The 17,650-nt window shown below is 42.4% G+C and overlaps 1 protein-coding gene across 2 annotated transcripts; it reads right to left on the minus strand.

Annotated features, from left to right (window-relative positions):
• Positions 1-7,300: 7,300 nt before the first annotated feature.
• LOC131821780 (conserved oligomeric Golgi complex subunit 2-like) lies at positions 7,301-13,222 on the minus strand. Of its 2 annotated transcripts, XR_009349979.1 has the most exons (4): positions 12,813-13,222; positions 11,675-11,828; positions 10,455-10,563; positions 9,338-9,619 (listed from the first exon to the last, which is right to left on the minus strand). XR_009349979.1 is itself a non-coding variant. In XM_059158087.1 (3 exons), the coding sequence occupies exons 1-3, from the start codon at positions 10,644-10,646 to the stop codon at positions 7,707-7,709; spliced, it is 474 nt and encodes a 157-aa protein (XP_059014070.1). In that variant the 5' UTR covers positions 10,647-11,227; the 3' UTR covers positions 7,301-7,706. The 2 variants fall into 2 exon arrangements, 1 of the variants encoding a protein (XP_059014070.1); XM_059158087.1 differs by lacking the exons at positions 11,675-11,828; positions 12,813-13,222 and adding an exon at positions 7,301-7,808 and having other exon boundaries at positions 9,440-9,619; positions 10,455-11,227.
• Positions 13,223-17,650: the final 4,428 nt, after the last annotated feature.

Genomic DNA, 17,650 nt, shown 5'->3' on the forward strand with positions numbered 1-17,650 from the left:
TAGCTTCCCCGTTCCTCCCTCTCAGGTTTGGGTATTAACATTGTGCTCAGCTTCATCAAGTGAATTGACTTATTATTGCTTAATTGCCTGCTGCCATTTAACAGTAGAATGACAGTTATCCAGCTGCAAACCTGTCTGATCTTGGAACTCCTCTTCTGAATTTTCCATTCTTGAATCATTTGGATGATTTGGTTTTCCTAGGAAATCATCGTTTCTTCTAGGTTATCAAATTGATTAGTATAAAGTGCCTTGCAGTTTAGTGCTTCTTTTATATTATGCATTTGCTTTTATATCTCTGTTCCCAATCCTTATCTGTTTTGCAACTCTCTCTCTCCCTCTCTCTGTCCCCTCCTCCCTGAAACCCCCCTTTCCCCATCCCCCTTCCCTCCCTCCCCACCTCCTCCCACACCCCATCTTTCCCCTCTCTTATCCGTAATAGGACATGTGAAGTTTTTTTATTATTATTTCATTAGTCTTTCATAGAAACAACTTTGAGTTTATTTGCCCCTCATATTTTTTATTACTTTAAAAATTTATCTTTATTATAATTACTTCCTTTCTTTTGATTGAGCTGCCCTTTTCTGATGGGTTTAAATGAGTAGTTTCTTTTATTCAAAAAAATGTTTGAAATTGAAGACATTTGACACTGAAGTCTCCTTAGAGTATAACTTCTGGTGTCTTCTGTAAGTTTTGGTATGAAATAGTCTCCTTTCCATTGCTTTCAAGATTTTCTTCAGTCGTCTTATGATTTCTTCTTTGACTGAAGACTGTATTTCTTAACTTGTATGTAGTTTCAATTATATGTTACCAGGTTATCTAATTCTGATTCTACTGGATTGTGATCAAAGAACTGTTCTTTAAATCTTTAATTTGGAAGGCTTGTAAAGGTTTCCTTTGTTGCCTAGTATGCAATTAATCTTTACAAATATGGCTTTTCTTAGGTGTAAGAAAGAAATGTTTTCCGAGAGAAATAAGGATGTCTATTTTCTTTTTTTTTTTTTTTTTAAAGATTTTACTTATTGGACGCCTGGGTGGCTCAGTGTGTTAAGCCGCTGCCTTCGGCTCAGGTCATGATACCAGGGTCCTGGGATTGAGTCCCACATCAGGCTCTCTGCTCAGCGGGGAGCCTGCTTCCCTCTCTCTCTGCCTGCCTCTCCATCTACTTGTGATTTCTCTCTGTCAAATAAATAAATAAAATCTTTAAAAAAAAAGATTTTATTTATTTATTTGACAGACAGAGATCACAAGTAGGAAGAGATGCAGGCAGAGAGTGAGAGAGAGGAGGAAGCAGGCTCCCCGCGGAGCAGAGAGCCCTATGTGGGGCTTGATCCTAGGACCCTGGGATCGTGACCTGAGCCGAAGGTAGAGGCTTTAACCCACTGAGCCACCCAGGCGCCCCAGGATGTCTATTTTCTGTGTGTCCTTGTTTTTCCCTCCTTCTAGTAGATACTCCCATTTGAAAAGCTAAAACTTTACCTTGTTATTGCATTTTTAGTGTCTTTAGGTATTATGTTGTTAGATGTATACCTGCTTATACCTTTTACATCTTCTTTCCAAACTCTGCCTTTAAAATGTCCCTCTTCATCTTAGTACCTATAACTTTAGACCCAACTTGTCTGCGATAAATTTTGCCATTCCGGCTTTCTCTTTTGCATGGTATCTCCTCACCTGATACATTCTCAATCCCTTTTGCATTTTAAGTATGTTTCTTGAACAGCGTGGATCTGTAATTCCCTGATAGGCGCTTTAATAGAAAAAGTCAGTCTGTACACATTTAAATTAATGATAAACAGTCATGATCTTATTCCTCCCATCTTATTTTGTTTGTTTTTATTTTCCCCATTTTTGATGTTTTTAATCAAGTTCATTCTTTTTCTACTTGATAAATATAGAAGTTCTTTGCAATTTTCGATGACAGCTTAATTGAGATATAATTCACAGGACATACCACTCACCATCTAATGTGGACATTTTAATGGCTTTCACTATAGTTAACTATACTATACTGAACTACCTACACATTTTCATCATCCTCAAAAGAAAACTTTAGCCATCACCACCAGTCTTAGGCAACTGCTAATCTACTTTTGGTCTCTGTAGATTTAGCTATTCTGGAAATTCCATATAAATCAAATTATGCAATATGTGGTCTTCTGTGACTGACTTCTCTCAATCAGCAGAATGTTCTCAAGGCTCCTCTGAGTTGTGGCAAATAGCAAAATTCTATTCCTTTTCAAGGCTGGGTAATATTCCACTGGCTGGATGGATCATATTTTATTTATCTGTTCATCAGTTGATGAACATCTGGGTTGTTCTCACCTTTTTGCTATTACAAATAAACCCTAAACCTTCATGCACAAGTTTTTGTGTGGGCATAGTTTTTTTCTTGGCTCTATACACAGGAGTGATATTGGTGTGTCATATGGCAACTCTGTGTTCAGCATTTTGAGGAGCTACTAAACCGTTTCTAATGTGGCTGCACCATTTTCCAAGCCCACCAGCAATTTACAGGTTCCAGCTCTTCACATCCTTCCAACACCTGCTTTTGGGTTTTTTGATAGTAGCCATCCACGTGGGTGGGAGGTGGTATCTCACCATGGTTGTGATTTGCATTTCCTGAATGATTAGTGATGTTGAGCATATTTTCACGTGCTTATTGTCCCATATATTTTATATATACCTTGTATGTATCTTTAAATATATATTATATATTTCATATTTTATTTATATTTAAATACATATTTAAGAATGTAAATATATTTACATAAATATGTTTATATAAATATATGATAATGTAAAATATATTTATATATACATTTATATATTAATGTATACATTTGAATATTGGAGAAATGTGTATTCAAGTTCTTTGCTCATTTTTTTAAAGATTTTATTTATTTATTTGAGAGAGATTTATTGAGAGAGATCACAAGCAGGCAGAGAGAGAGGAAGCAGGCTCCCTGCTGAGCAGAGAGCCCGATGCGGGACTCGATCCCAGGACTCCGAGTTCATGACCTGAGCCGAAGACAGCAGCTTAACCCGCTGAGCCACCCAGACACCCCTCTTTGCTCATTTCTTAACTGGGTTGTCTTTTTATTTGAGTTGTAAGAATTCTTCACACAGCCTGAATGCATGTTCCTTATATATGACCTGCAAATATTTAATCCCATTTAGTGGCTTGTCTTTTGACTTTGTCAATGGGGTCCTTGGAAACACAAAACTGGGACATTTTGGTTGAGTCCCATTTATTTGTTTACTATTTTTTTTAAGTTGCTTGTACTTTGGTGTTATGGCTGAGGAGCCGTTGTTAGATTCAAGACCACTAACATTTACCTTTGTGTTTTCTTCTGAAAACTTTATCATTTTATTTTATTTTTATTTTTTAAAAGATTTTATTTATTTATTTCAGAAAGAGACAATGAGAGAGAGCATGAGCGAGGAGAAGGTCAGAAGGAGAAGCAGACTCCCGGTGGAGCTGGGAGCCTGATGCAGGACTTGATCCGGGAACTCCGGGATCATGACCTGAGCAGAAGGCAGCCGTCCAACCAACTGAGCTACCCAGGCATCCCGAACTTTATCATTTTAATGCTTACATTTATGTCTTTGATGCATTTTGGGTTATTTTCTCTGTATGGTGTGAGGCAGGACTCCCGTTTCATTATTTGCATGTGGCTGCTTGGGAGTAAAATACTGTTCTTACCCCCATTGAATTGTTTGGCACCCTTGTCAAACATTAGTTGACTGTAATTTATTTTCCTTTTTTTTTCCCCCATTGAGGCATTTCATGTGCCATGTATATTATATTTCTAGGAAAAAGGAATCCTAGGATTTTCCCTCCTGCCTGGAGTCTTCCTTCTTCATGGTGCATGATGCCAGAAAAATTTTTCCATGCAGTGAAACCAAACTGAGGGGATGGAAATATTCTGCCACTTTTCTAGATCTTTCAGTTATACAAGTCTAGGGCTGATCATGCCACACTTGTTTAACTTGCCCGTGAGGCTCACAGCAGTTTTCCCAGCTCTGTGGTCAATAATTTCAAATTTGCCAATGTACTCATTCTTCGTCATCACAGTGAGGAAATGGGACGATGACTTTGGTGCAGGGCCTCCTAAGAACCTGGCCTTCGCCTCCCCATTCAGCAGTGTTAATGTTCTTGAGGGCATCTGTGGGACATTTGTTCACACTGTTACTGCAGCACGAAAAGATGGCAGAAAAGCTTTTTTCCCTTTTATTAATATTTGGTCTTGTTCTCCTTCCCTTTCTCATAACCAAATGCGTATTTCCCCTCCGTCATTTGAAAACTGCATACTGTTCACCAGCTGTTTTCCCCAGAACGAGACCTTGTGTATCAAGAATCCTTATTTTACAGTTATTATACACAATCTTAAAGATTTATGACTGTCCTCTTATTTTACACATGCATACACACGAAGCACTAAATACGGACTTTATCTGAATGGCTAAATGTTGGCCAAGAGAGAAGCCAGTTGTAGTGGGAACTTCTAGGATAAAGATATAGTCTGAAGTTTTTGTTCTTTAAAAAAAGCCTTCATGGGGCGCCTGGGTGGCTCAGTGGGCTAAAGCCTCTTGCCTTCAGCCCAGGTCATGATCCCAAGGTCCTGGGATCAAGCCACGCATCGGGTTCTCTGTTCAGTGGGGAGCCTGCTTCCCCATCTCTCTGCCTGCCTCTCTGCCTATTTGTGATCTCTGTCTTTCAAATAAATAAAATCTTAAAAAAAAAGGTCTTCATATTTTATTAAAAATTTTAGGTGTCCAAATTCTAAAGGTTAACAATATAGTACAATAATAATAATAATAATAATAATATCTAATAATAATATAATAATTTCTCCTGCATAGTCACTGCTGCACACTAGTAAAATGAGATGTTTCTTTTCTTTTCTTTTTTTTCTTTTTTAAAGATTTAATTTATTTTATTTATTTGACAGACAGAGATCACAAGTAGGCAGAGAGGCAGGCAGAGAGAGAAAGAGGGAAGTGGGCTCCCCGCTGAGCAAAGAGCCCGATGTGGGGCTTGATCCCAAGAGCCTGAGATGACCCGAGCCAAAGGCAGAAGCTTAACCCACCCAGGCGCCCCGAGATTTTTTTTTCATTTGGAATTATGGAGAGGCAAGGTGTTTTTGGTTCTCCTGCTGAAGTAGGGACTCCTGTCAGTATTGTCTCCACCTTTTTCCCTAATAGTAGCTCTGGAAAATGAAGACGTCCCTCCATCTCCCAGACATGAGGGTTTGACCAAAACATGGGATGGTATAAGCTCATTGACATAGTCTCATGAACTAAGCCCTGGTTTATTGGCCACAGTCATTCACCAAGTATTTTCAGGAGTAAACTTCAGGTGTTGCCCTTACTCTAATTTTTCTTTCTGAGATTTCTGACTGCAATCGCTACTTCCTGCAGTCACTCGAGGAGAAACAAGGCATGTGGCAGCGCAACAGTGTGTTTTTCTTTCAAGATGACAGAATCACTCTTGATTTCTATATGCATCTCAGATTTTCATATACGAACATGGATTTTGGTGTCTACCCTGAGGAGATGATACGTACGGTGTGAGGCACACCTGTATTCTCATGACACGTCACCTGGGTTACCCAGAACTTTCAGGGCCTGGCAGAAAGGCAGAAACCCGGGTGAATTCCTCATTGTTCCAGCAGGCTGTCAGCCCTCAAAGGCCTTCTGGATGTGTTTGTGCATCGCAGTGTCTGCTGTGTAAGATACAGAAAGAGCACAGTAGTTCAGGGGGAAAATATTTAGGAACACATTTTCCAGGAGGAACCAGGATTCAGTTTGGGTGACTCTTGATCATTTTTCATCTTCTGACGACTGAAAGTGGTAGTTAGTCTACAGTCATGGTTTTAACATGCATTTCGAATGTAATGTTAGTTTCCATCAACATAAAACTATAAGAACTGTCTTCCTAAAGGGCATTCGTGTAAGGCCCGTTATTTTCCAGCTTGATTAATGAAAACAAAATTTTTCTGTAATGCTTTCTTCCTACTCTGTATTAGTTTTCAGGACTGGATTGAAAGTGATTTATTGTGGATAGGGTTATACCTGCTCGTGGAATTTTTTTCTGTTCCTGGGTTTTTAAAGGCGGCAGAGTTGACTTTCTGATTTTAATTCATCTTCACTAGATGAAGAATTCACAAATAGGACTTTTTCTTGAAATAATCATAGCCTGGGGGCGCTTGAGTGGCTCAGGTCATGATCTCAGGGTCCTGGGATCGAGTCCCACATCGGGCTTCCTGCTCAGTGGGGAGCCTGCTTCACTCTTTGCCTCCCCCTCTGCTTATGCTTTCTCTAATAAGTAAATAAATTAATAACCTAAAAAAAAGAAGTTGTATTTGACTGGAGCTTCATGTGGAGTGACAGATCAACAGAAAGACAAAGGGATATGAGACAGGAAGCAATGAAGGAAAACACAGAGGCGCACAGTACAGACAGATGTTCCTCAGCTTATGACGGCCTCGGCTTCTAATAAACCCATTGTTCAGCTGGAAATCTCTTTAGTTGAAAATGCATGGAAAACACCTAAGCGACTGAACATCAGAGCTTAGCCCCGCCAACCTTAAATGTGTTGAGAACACTTACAGTATTGCACAGTTGGGCAAAATCCTCTAACACAAAGCCTATTCCACAATAAAGTGTCTGGTATCTCATGTAACTTACTGAACACTGCACTGAAAGCCAGAATAGGACGGTTGACCCTTGTGATCACGTGGTTTGCCTGGGGGCTGTGCTCACTGCCCCTGCCCAGCATTACAAAAGAGGACCCTACTGTAGATCGCCAGCCTGGGAAAAGATCCAAACTAAATGCATATCACTTCTGCACTATTATAAAAAGTCAAAAAACCATAAACTGAACCAAGGTGAAGTCAGGGATCTTCTGTACCAGGTGTGTTAGGGAAGGTCAAGCGCTCCTCTCTGGCCAGGAACCATAGTGGTATGGGGGAAAGTTCCACAGTAGAAAGTTCTACAGCAGAGAACCACTAGGACTCAAGCACCAAGGGTCACAGGTTGCGCCAGGAAGACTGGATGCTCCTCTGTGGGCGATGAGAAGCCATGAGCGACTCAGAAAGGCTGCAGAGCTCTGGGCAGGTGGGACAGCTGAGGGCTGCAATGAAGAGGGACAGGTGGAGCTGGGAGACCAGGTGGGGAGAGCCCGCTACCCTCGAACAAAAGGCGACAAAGGTCTGGACTGGGATGACGGAGATGGTGGAAGGTAATGGGATATTCATGAAACAGAACTGGAAAGCCATGGAAATGAAATAAGAGAGGGAGGGAAAACCGAACATGACTTTAATTGCCATCAGTATAAAACGTGTTGAATTAAAATGAATTGGTATTTCTAGACCGATGATGACATCACAATAATGGAAGGAAACCAATTTTGATTTTGAACCTGGTTAAGGAGAAAGTATAGACAAGAGAAAAGCAGAGGCTCTGGAGTCACACAAATGTCACCGTTGAGATTCGTCCCCACTCTTCATTCCCTTTCCCTGTAAACCCAGGCAAGCGACACCTGCCTCACAGCACTGGTAACAAATAGGGAAGAGCACACGTTCCCGGGTCAGACAGGACAGCCAGGGATCAGCGGCACATGAGGAGGTGACAGGTGGTCACTAAACTGAGCTCAGGTGCATACACAGCAGTTTACGTCACCTTGAGATGGCTCCTCCTGTGACCTCTCAAAGAAGGCGGCAGTGGTGAGGAACGAACTCCAGGAGCTTATTAGCATACATGATCTTCAGGCCGTCCAGATGAGACTCAACGATCTGCTCTACAATCACCTAGCAGAAGGAAGAGCGTTTTATTTTTATTTATTTATTTATTTGTTTCTTTGTGTTTTTGTTTGTTTTTAAAGCACCTACAAGAGAAGTATGAACTATACACTACAGAGAAAAGAATCGAGTAAACCTTAAAAATGCACTTCATCCTTCCTCCTCCCCACTCAGTATGCTTTCTAAACAGGAGGTAAGTAACAACGGCACAAAAATCTAGGTCCAGGGATTTGGGAATACTGCTCCAACCCTGGGGGACACAGAGGCTGAGGGACAGAGACTGGCCTGAAGCTAAAACATCACACACACTCATCTGCTTCCCTTCTGAGCTTAAAAGCGAAGTACTGTATCTGCAGACAACAGCTCTGTACCATCTTCACCCTGGCCTTATCCTCTACCGTCTCCAGAACAGGGAAAGGGCTGAGATGGAAAGTGATGGAAGAAAACACATCTTATTTTGCTTTAGTATTTTATTTTTTTGGTGAGGCTGAGTTGCAGGAGGTGAATGACAAGCATACAAACTTAAAATACAAACGTGGCCACAGTTCATTTAACGACACGGAAGCATAAAGTACTTCCCTAATTTAGCATATTAGATTCAGTTCAATGAAAAGGGCATAAATTAAATACCTAAAATATTTTCATTTAGTGACAAAGAATAATGTGATCTTTTTCACCCCCACAGAGAGAGCTATGAACTATAATAGGATACATACAAAGAACTGACAGATCATTTACTTTTAGTAGTCCTAATGAAGCTGAGAAGATTACTGAAATTAATCCTTCAATTTCACTTCTATCACTGGGATACTGTCCCGTTTTAAAACTGGAAGCCTTTCATCCTGAAGTCATGGTGGGTAGCTTTATACTTACCGGACAGAAAGAACACTCGCACTGGCAGGTGACTGGAAGAAAGCCCTCAAACACTGAGACTGGCTTCATGACTTCTGTCAGCCTGAACTAGATGAAACCGATGCTGATTGCTGGCGGCCTCACACGGTGCAGCCCATACTCCGGCCGCTCAGAGGCAAGATACACTGACTCCCTGTATTTAACTGTATCCTCATAGGTCAAGAACACTGGGTAACCAAGTTCTGGACTTAAGGTACTACCCTGCTAACTCGCCCTTAAAAGCCCTTTATCTTTGAATATTCCCTCCCTCCCACCTTCCTAGCCTGGCAAACTCCCCCATGGTCTTCAAGACTTAGGCCACATCAATTCTGCGAAGATGCCTACCCTCACGGACTTTCCCTGAGCACAGAGCTGTCTTCCACCTCCTCCTGTGGGCATGGGCGCCTTGGTGGGGTCACGCTTTTCGGCAACTTCATTGACGTATAACTTAGGGAAATGGAAATTGACCTGAAAATGTTCTGATCCGTACCTTCTTCCTAGGCAAGTCCCTCACCCCTACTAAATTAAGATGATCCCTGAGCTATGGCATCACTGGAAGAGACCAGAGCGCATGCCTGATTCCTGGCATGCTGATGGGCACCAAGCGGGACCAACCTTTTCTTACAACCAGAAGAGCAGGCACTAGGAGCATCTTCAAGGAAGAGCCCTGAGCTCTCTCGCACCCAGTCAAGAAACGAAGCCAGATTAGATGCTCTGTGTTTGCGGAATGAGGTGCATGGGGCACAAACCTCATCCATGTACGGTTTCACCAGTACTTGACCGACTAACGCCTCTGCATCCCGTGTCTTGTCAATTGTAGCGTAAGTCCGGAGGCAGTGCCATATGATGTCCACATTGGAAGTCTGAAGCCCTTCTAGCAGCAGGCCTCCCAGGAACTGCTGCAGCATGGCCGTAATGTGGGCTATACGCTGCAAGAACAGAGAGACCAGGAAAGAAGGTCCAGGCACAACAGTTTCTAAAAGCTCAAATATATGTGTATAATTTATATACATATGTGTTATACATATAAAGCGAGCCTCTAATTCTACCAGAATATATGTAAGATTAAAATCCCAACATTTCCTAGAGAATAAGAATCAATCTCTTCTCCCCATGATTGCTTTCTTTCTTTCTTTCTTTCTTTCTCTCTTTCTTTTTTTTGTTTAAGGTTTTTATTTATTTATTTGTCGAGAGAGAGCACAAGCACACAAGGAGGCACAGGCAGAAAGAGAAGCAGGCTTCCTGCCAAGCAAGGAGCCCAAGGTGGGACTCAATCCCAGGACCCTGAGATCATGACCTAAGCCAGAGGCAGTGGCTTAACGGACTGAGCCACTGAGGCGTCCCCTCCCTGTGATTTCTTTGAAAGTAAGTCGGCTTCATCAAAGTGAAGTTTAGACAATTACTGAACGACAAAAAGTTATCTGCCTCTTAAGCTACGGAGTAAATCTGACAAACGTGCATTTAAACCCAGTCAAAGGCTTTGGATAAATGAACTCTGACTACATCATATGATGTGTCAAGTTACATGAAATTCAGAATTAATTTTACTTGCACAGTTTGGAGACTACGCTTGTGTCTTTACACAAAATCTATCTAGCGTGACATAATGGAAGCAGGGTCCCAAGCAAGAGACACTGAAAAAAAAATTCAAAGCTAGCTTCAAAATCCTATAGAGTAGCAATTATCAGGGGGCAATGCTAGGTCAAACCAAAATCATCCAGGAAATTCGCAAACAGCAAATTGAAAATCGAAACCAACACTTACTGGTCTTACTTTGTCCAGAAGAGGCAGGCCTTTGCTCTGAACAGCATGAAACTGTAACTGGTTAAATTCTGTGGCAATTCTCTCCAAAATCTCTCTAGTCCAGAGAGGGCTAGTAGAGACAATTAGAGAAGTGTAATTCCCAAAGTTAAAACCTGCCACCCCCACCGCCCCCCATGCCACCTGCACCTGCATGCCATCAATTTTCAGGACAAACTGTCTGTGCAGCAGGCCCCAGGTGCGAGGGGTGAGGAGCGGGGAGGTCGTAGAAGCCACTGACGCAGCCTGGCCCAGGCCACAGGGCCCAGGCAAGGGGATGGAGCTATTTTAGGTCAGTGTGGGTACAACTGCAAGTTTCCATCACGTTCCTCGGGCTCTCCCATTCGTGCCCTTCTTCTCCCTTCTTTTCCCATTCTCTAACCCCCTCCTCTCTCTTTCCCTGTCCTACCGTTCATACCCGCATCCCCCTCTTCTTCTCCGCCTGCCTCATTCTCCCTCCCAAGTACCTCCCCAGTACTAACTACTGCTGTCTCCTCAATCAGCTAAAACTGACCGCCTAGCAGCAACCTGGGAAATCGCTCAGAGCAGCGGACTCCAAGTTTACATTTACCCAATGGGAGAAAGAGCAAGCTCGGTGCTCTGGGAGCTGGTGAGAAATCACTCACAGTGCATCTGCCATCAAGTGGACTGGATACACTTCCCTCTTGCCCCCCACATTAGAAAGCGTCAACCCCATTCAAAAAGAAGCTGAACAGTGAAAGAAAAAAAAAACAAAACAAAACACAACAAAGACCCAAAGCCCCTGCTGGGCTCTATGAGGCATCCCACATCTGAGGATGGGCAGTCAGGTAGTGAGGAAACACACTGTAAGGAAACCCAAAATGTCTGGAGACCTGCCACGTTGTGCCCCGTCCCAGAGCATCAGAACTGGTGTGGAGGGAAGGCAAGCGCTCGGCACGACCAACGCCGAAGCCTAATCCCAACCTCTACTGATTGATCCCATGCGCATTTCCTATTTATCCTTATCTCAGCATTTCTGGGCCTGGCAGAGCATGATGGATTTGCCGTGCGCTGACGCTGCTCTGGCTTTCCTGACTCTAGAGCTCAGAGCTGCTCTTCTGGAGAAAAAAGTCCTCCAAGGTAATTCTGAGCAAGAAAGCGCACAATGTCTGTTTATCAAGGACAGTGTTGCAAAGGGACAGGATTGTAGACACAGAGCTCACCGAGGTGTTTCTATCCGAGGAGCACAGCAGCAACAGCAAAGACGGGAAGAACACTGGAGGGCCAGCTCCCCAGGGGCCGAACGTGGACATGGCTGGAGGGGCTGCAGGCGCTGCCAAGGGCCGCAGCGAAGCAGAGCCGCTGGAGACACACGGGCTGCAGAAGGGCCGTGTACACACTGTCTGCTAAGTGTGGACGAACAGGGGCAGAAGCACGAGTGCTACGGGCTAGAGACACAAGCACAGTGGAGGCTGACCACTTAGTTGAACGCCTTGATGTGAAAGGGGGCAGACACCTAGGACCAGAGAATCGCTTCCTTTGGGATGTGTCCGTTCTTAATGTCCATCATGAGACATGTGGAGCATATGGTCTCTCAAGTTCCTTCCAAATCTAAAACCTTAATTCCTAAAATTTAGAAACCTAACTCCGCCTGCAGGGGGAGGGACTGTTAGCCTCACACAACAGAGCACGCAGGGCACCAGGCGAACTTGACGCAGGCAGCCCAGCTGGCATGTGCAGGACCAGCCCGGGCTACTCCCACTGCAGCACTGTGCGTCTCACGGTGCTGACAGGACCTAACTACTCATTTTCTGAGTCACTCATCTACCCTGGCTGACTGAAAATTCACACCAGGAAGGGAACAAGACAATCACAGTATAACAAAGAGAGCCATCATCTTTTTCCTATTTCATAAGCTTTTTTTTTCCTGTTTGTAAATTTCAACTCGATGTGTCCTATACTGTTTCATAATAATATAATGCTGGTGCAAAATACATCAATGGTAATACTCTGGGCATGTCTAGGAAAAAAAAATGAGATGGAGAAAAACCAAGATGAATGGTAGGTATGCCTTAAAGATCAACAGGTCTTTGCTAGTCCTCAGGGAAGGTGATTCCAAATATACTTTTCCACTGCAAGCATAATGACGTGTTGGAACTGTGGTCTATAACCAAAGGGTTTATAGGAACGTGTTATAGATTTCACCATTTCATGCTCTCCACTCTCCTGGAGCTACATTCTAGCCACAAACCTGGATTTTCTTCTTGTTCATAAATGAATTCTAACTAAGCCGTCCCCGCCTAATTAGACTGGATGTGAAGTATTAATTTATGTGCTACTTAGTTAAAAAAAAATGCTTACCTGCTTGCTTCTAGTGCAGAGGTTTCTTTAGAACTTTGTGAATTTAAGATTTTTTCAATCTTTTCAACTGATCAAATAACTTGTATAAGCCTCAACACACACATCTATAAAAATAAAAATTAAGCAAACAAAAAACGTCACCATCTTTACTCTTAATCATCTTTATTTCCCATGCTAAATGCAGGAAAATATAAGACCAAAAGTTAACTTCAAATATATAGGGCATGCTATATTTTGAATATTTCTATGAAACACAGAATTCTCAAGAATTCAAATCTTAGTTCTAGAATAAGCATACTTCCATATTCTATTGCAAGTTTATAGAGAAAAAAAAAAACCGACTTTGCTTTCTCATATTCTATACTCTTATTTCTTCTTTTCCCCATCCTGAATCTTTCTATGGGCATTTCTTTCCTATTTTTTAAAAAAGATTTGTTTATTTGAGAGAGAGAGAAACTGCATGTGCGCATGTAGGGGAGGGGCAGAGGGAGAGAGAGAATCTCAAGCAGATATCCTGCTGAGCACAGAGCTCAATGCAGGGCTCAATCTCATGACCCTGAGATCATGACCTGAGCCAAAATCAAGAGTCGGACGTTTAACCAACTGAGCCACCAGGCACCCCTCCATTTGTTTTCTTATGGCCCTTTATTCATGTTTTAACTTTGGCTTCCGATCATACTGACCCTCTCAGTTTACATGTGCATATACCTATATACCCAAGCACCAAATCATTAAAGACCTTTTACACTACAAATATTATCAAAGAGGTTGAGGAACATTATGAAAACTCTCATCCTAAAAGAACAAAAAATACAAAGTCATCCATTCAATAAATAGTTACTGAACACCGCTGGGAGCTCGACATTCATTCCGACGGGGGGTGGGGGAGGAGGGGGGACACGAGAAAATAAAGCAAGAAATACACCCTGCTCTCATAAAGCTTACTGTTTTGTCTGGAAGCGCATGACAAGCATTCTTTGGATAAAAGCTGTGAGGAGATCCAGAGGCGAATTAAACACAAGGTCCCTCAAACAGGCTTTCTCCCCACTGATATTTTAACAAATATGCTAATAATACACATAGAAACCATTGTACAGAGCAGCAGGCGAGAGTCAGAAGCCCAGACTCCCAATTCCCGCTGTGCCCCTACATCGTTATGATCATGAATGACATCGGGGACACTTGAAACTGGAGATAGCACTAAGGGGCACACTCCCGGGGTGAGCCCTCAGATGTACAGAGCCGTTGCCTGTCTCACACACCTGAAACTAAGCCAACACTGCATGCTAACTACTGGGAATCGAAAAAATTAAAGTGAACACCAGAACATAAAGAACACAGGATCAGAAAATAACAACAAACCTATGGCAGAATCCTGAGTTTGCTTTGGAAAGCCCACTTCTCCCCTAGTCTCTAATATAGGCCTATTTTCTTTACAGGGCCGCTGACAATTAATACAGTCGTTAACTGTCAAGCGCTGCACCGACAACAGTTATCACTGTTTCTTGTTCTGGAAAAAGTGGGTGATCTTGAGATCGTGTGGGTACCTCTAAAATTCTGTCTTATTATTTCAGGTAGATAACGTGACATAATGCAGAAAATGCACATGCGTGAGAGCTTTGAAAAAAAGCTGAATAGTGCTGACAAGTTTGCAGAGACAAGAGGAGAAGGCTTCAACTGGCATACAGCATAAGAAAACTACTGGAGAGTACGTTTTTCTTCCTTATGTCCTCTTGTTTACACATTCGTTCATCTACTGCCCGAATTCCTTAACTGACAGATGACCTGAGACTCTTTAAAAGAATAATAAAGAAAACGTATTACAGACATTGTTTTGTCACATTATCAAGTTCCTACATCTCATTCAATTCCACAGAACTTAATACCTGTGCACCAGTACTATGCAGATATTGACAAAACAAAATGATATACCAGACACAGTTACTGTTGAGGGGACTCATGATCTGGGGGCATAATGACACGAAGGCAGGGTCGCATGGCCAGAAGAAGAATGACACATATACAGTGAAAGTTATGGGGATAGGGGGCTTAGAATGGAGAACAGATAATATGAAGCAAAGTACAGGAGAGTCTGGAAATGCGACGGGGGCTCGAATCAGACTCTGAAAGCCATGTGTACACAGCTGCCGAGGTGGGGAGGGGATGGGGAGCAGATATAAGTGCAGACACACTCAGGGGCAGGGGCAGACAGGCACACAGCCATGTGCACTGCAGGCTTCCTTCTGGAGAGAAGCAGAAATAGGAATGGAGGGCCAACTTCACTGAGATGAGGTCTTTAGATTCTGCATATTTTGGAGAACGGGAGAATGTCAAAGCACTGATGCATGATGATGAAATGTGGGTATGGAAATACCAGGAATCAAGAATGAAGAACAGAAGACCAGAAAAAGGCAGAGCGCAGAGGTGGAGAAACATGTCCAGAAGCTAATGAATAAAGAGATAATTAGGAATTAGGGCCAAAACAAAGGTTAACAGAAATAACTAGAATGAAGTAGGCATATCACAAAAATTCCCGGAAGGTGAATTAATTCACTCCATCAACATTATGAAACACCTCCTGGACGTCAGTATTGTGGCAGCCCACAGGGATACAATGAAGACAGATATAGTCGTATCCCTCAGTGGTCTGAGAATCTCACAGAACAGCTTCAGAGTTGGGACCACAAAGGCAGGTCAGGCCTGTGGCTGAGCAGGACCAAAGTGGCCATAAAGACAGGCCATGGAAAAGGGAGGGGATACGGTGATGGCAGGGGGTGAGGCAGGACGGGAACCTGTGTGAGTAGAGCAAATCTGCCTCCGGGGAGGGGTTCGAGAGAAGAGTGGGAGGCCAAAGGAAGGCTAGGCTTGGGAAACAACACCACTATGAGGCCCTGGGAGGAAGAGGCACACCAAGGAGGCAGTGGGAGAGCCCCACAGCGGCTGGTGTGGAATCCAACAGCGGACCAAGAAAATTCCTTCCATTGCAAGGAAAAGTACCTTTAACAAGATTTTGTAAAATTCAAATGAGACATAAACCATGGAAAGTATTGGCTACCTCAAGGCACAACTCAAGATTTTTACCTCTTTCACGAACTCTTTCCTGCCTGCCCCTCCCCTAGGCTTCTCAGCACTGATATTTCCGTTACTCTGCATTTTTCTTGGTTCTAACCATGTACTGTGTCCTCCCTTAAATTATGTTCTCCTTATATTCTCTCTAGGATGCAGGCACTGTCTTAGGGGAGGGATGCACGAGGCCACTCAAGCTAGAGGAGACACACAAGGAAGGATGGTGTCGTTTATGACAAGTTTATGACAGGGCATCAGAACGGACAGAGGCCGGAAGTCAGGGCACCAAACACAGACGGGGGGGGGGGGGGGGGAGACAGGGCAGCACAGTTTTCTGTTAGAAGTGATGCCACAACTCCCCCTCCACTGTTCACCCAGGTGGAGTTCCTATTCCCAATGGTTTAGAGGTCGGGAGTCCCATTCCCACAACAGAGATTTTTCTGAGAGAACATGCAAATGTAACATTTATTAAGTATTACATTTTATTTATATTATCCTTCAGTTCCATTAGGGATTACACAGTTTTTGTAGATCAGCCCAGGAACCTAACCACATGTAGATTACGTGGGCAGGGGGGGATATTTACAAGATTACAAACTGTTAAAATACAAGTCATTCGTAAGTTAGAAACCACTTACATATGACCAAAGTGGCATTAATACGTTGAATTTGGAAATATGCTTCCTCTCCCCTGACATTTTAAGGTTGTCTAATCTGAGAATATGTCTTCTTCAAATCGAACATGTTTTTTTAGGTTTTTAGCATATGCAAAAACAAAATCATTTACAACTCTTCTGAAGGTGAATATTATAATCATGAACCGTTAAAATACAACCACCAGTACCACCAAACTAACAGATGAAAAGAATTCTTAGAGAAAAGCCGACGAGGACAACAGGCATCACAGCAGACTGTTTTCATTAATTTGGGACTTACCAGAACTTCTCGTAACTGTCCCAAAGGCACAGAAAGTTGATTGAGGGCTTTGTCCATGGCAACCTAAAGGCAAAACCAGGTTGGCACAAACACATCACGATAAGGAGTAATAGTGACGTATCTATTTAACAATCAAAGCAGTACCAGATTTAAATTATGTTTTTTGGCACAACCGTATTTTGCTACATAACTAGCTAAACAACAGAAGTGTTATTTGGCCATTAATGTTGTTCATAGTATATGAAAAAAATCTGTTGAAATACATGAAACTATAAAAATAAGGGAAGTCATGAGAAATGAAAGTTTCCTTAAGAACAATTTGCCTTTAGATGACATTTTAAATGAATGTGAAAAATTTTCAGAGAAGGTGAACACTTCTCTGTCTGTAACTGATGATACTCAGCCAGCTGAGTATCGGGCTGAGAGACGGGCTACGTCTCTCTTAAACATTATTATAAGCCTTGAGAAAAATAGATATTAAACAGAAGTAAAATTTTCTAGGTTTTTAATCCTATTGGGATATTTATCTTAGTGGTATATTTCCCAAAAGCAAATGTGCATCATTAATTTTAATGCTTCTTGAAATTCCCACGGAGCTGCAACTTTCTGTGCTTCTCTGGACAAACAGATTTAAAACAAAATGAAGCCTCAACAAGGAGACTTTTCTCCCAAGTAACAAAATTCAACATTTCTAAACGGCTTTTACAAACAATTGATAAGCTCACTGCAAATCATTCTTATATTGTTATAAAACCAAACTTTTAAAATATCAATATTGGCCAATGTTCCCTCAACCTAGCTCTGGCTAACATATACCCGGGAGTAAATTAAACATT

Source organism: Mustela lutreola, chromosome X (genome assembly GCF_030435805.1).
Source record: "Mustela lutreola isolate mMusLut2 chromosome X, mMusLut2.pri, whole genome shotgun sequence".
Taxonomy (NCBI): domain Eukaryota; kingdom Metazoa; phylum Chordata; class Mammalia; order Carnivora; family Mustelidae; genus Mustela; species Mustela lutreola.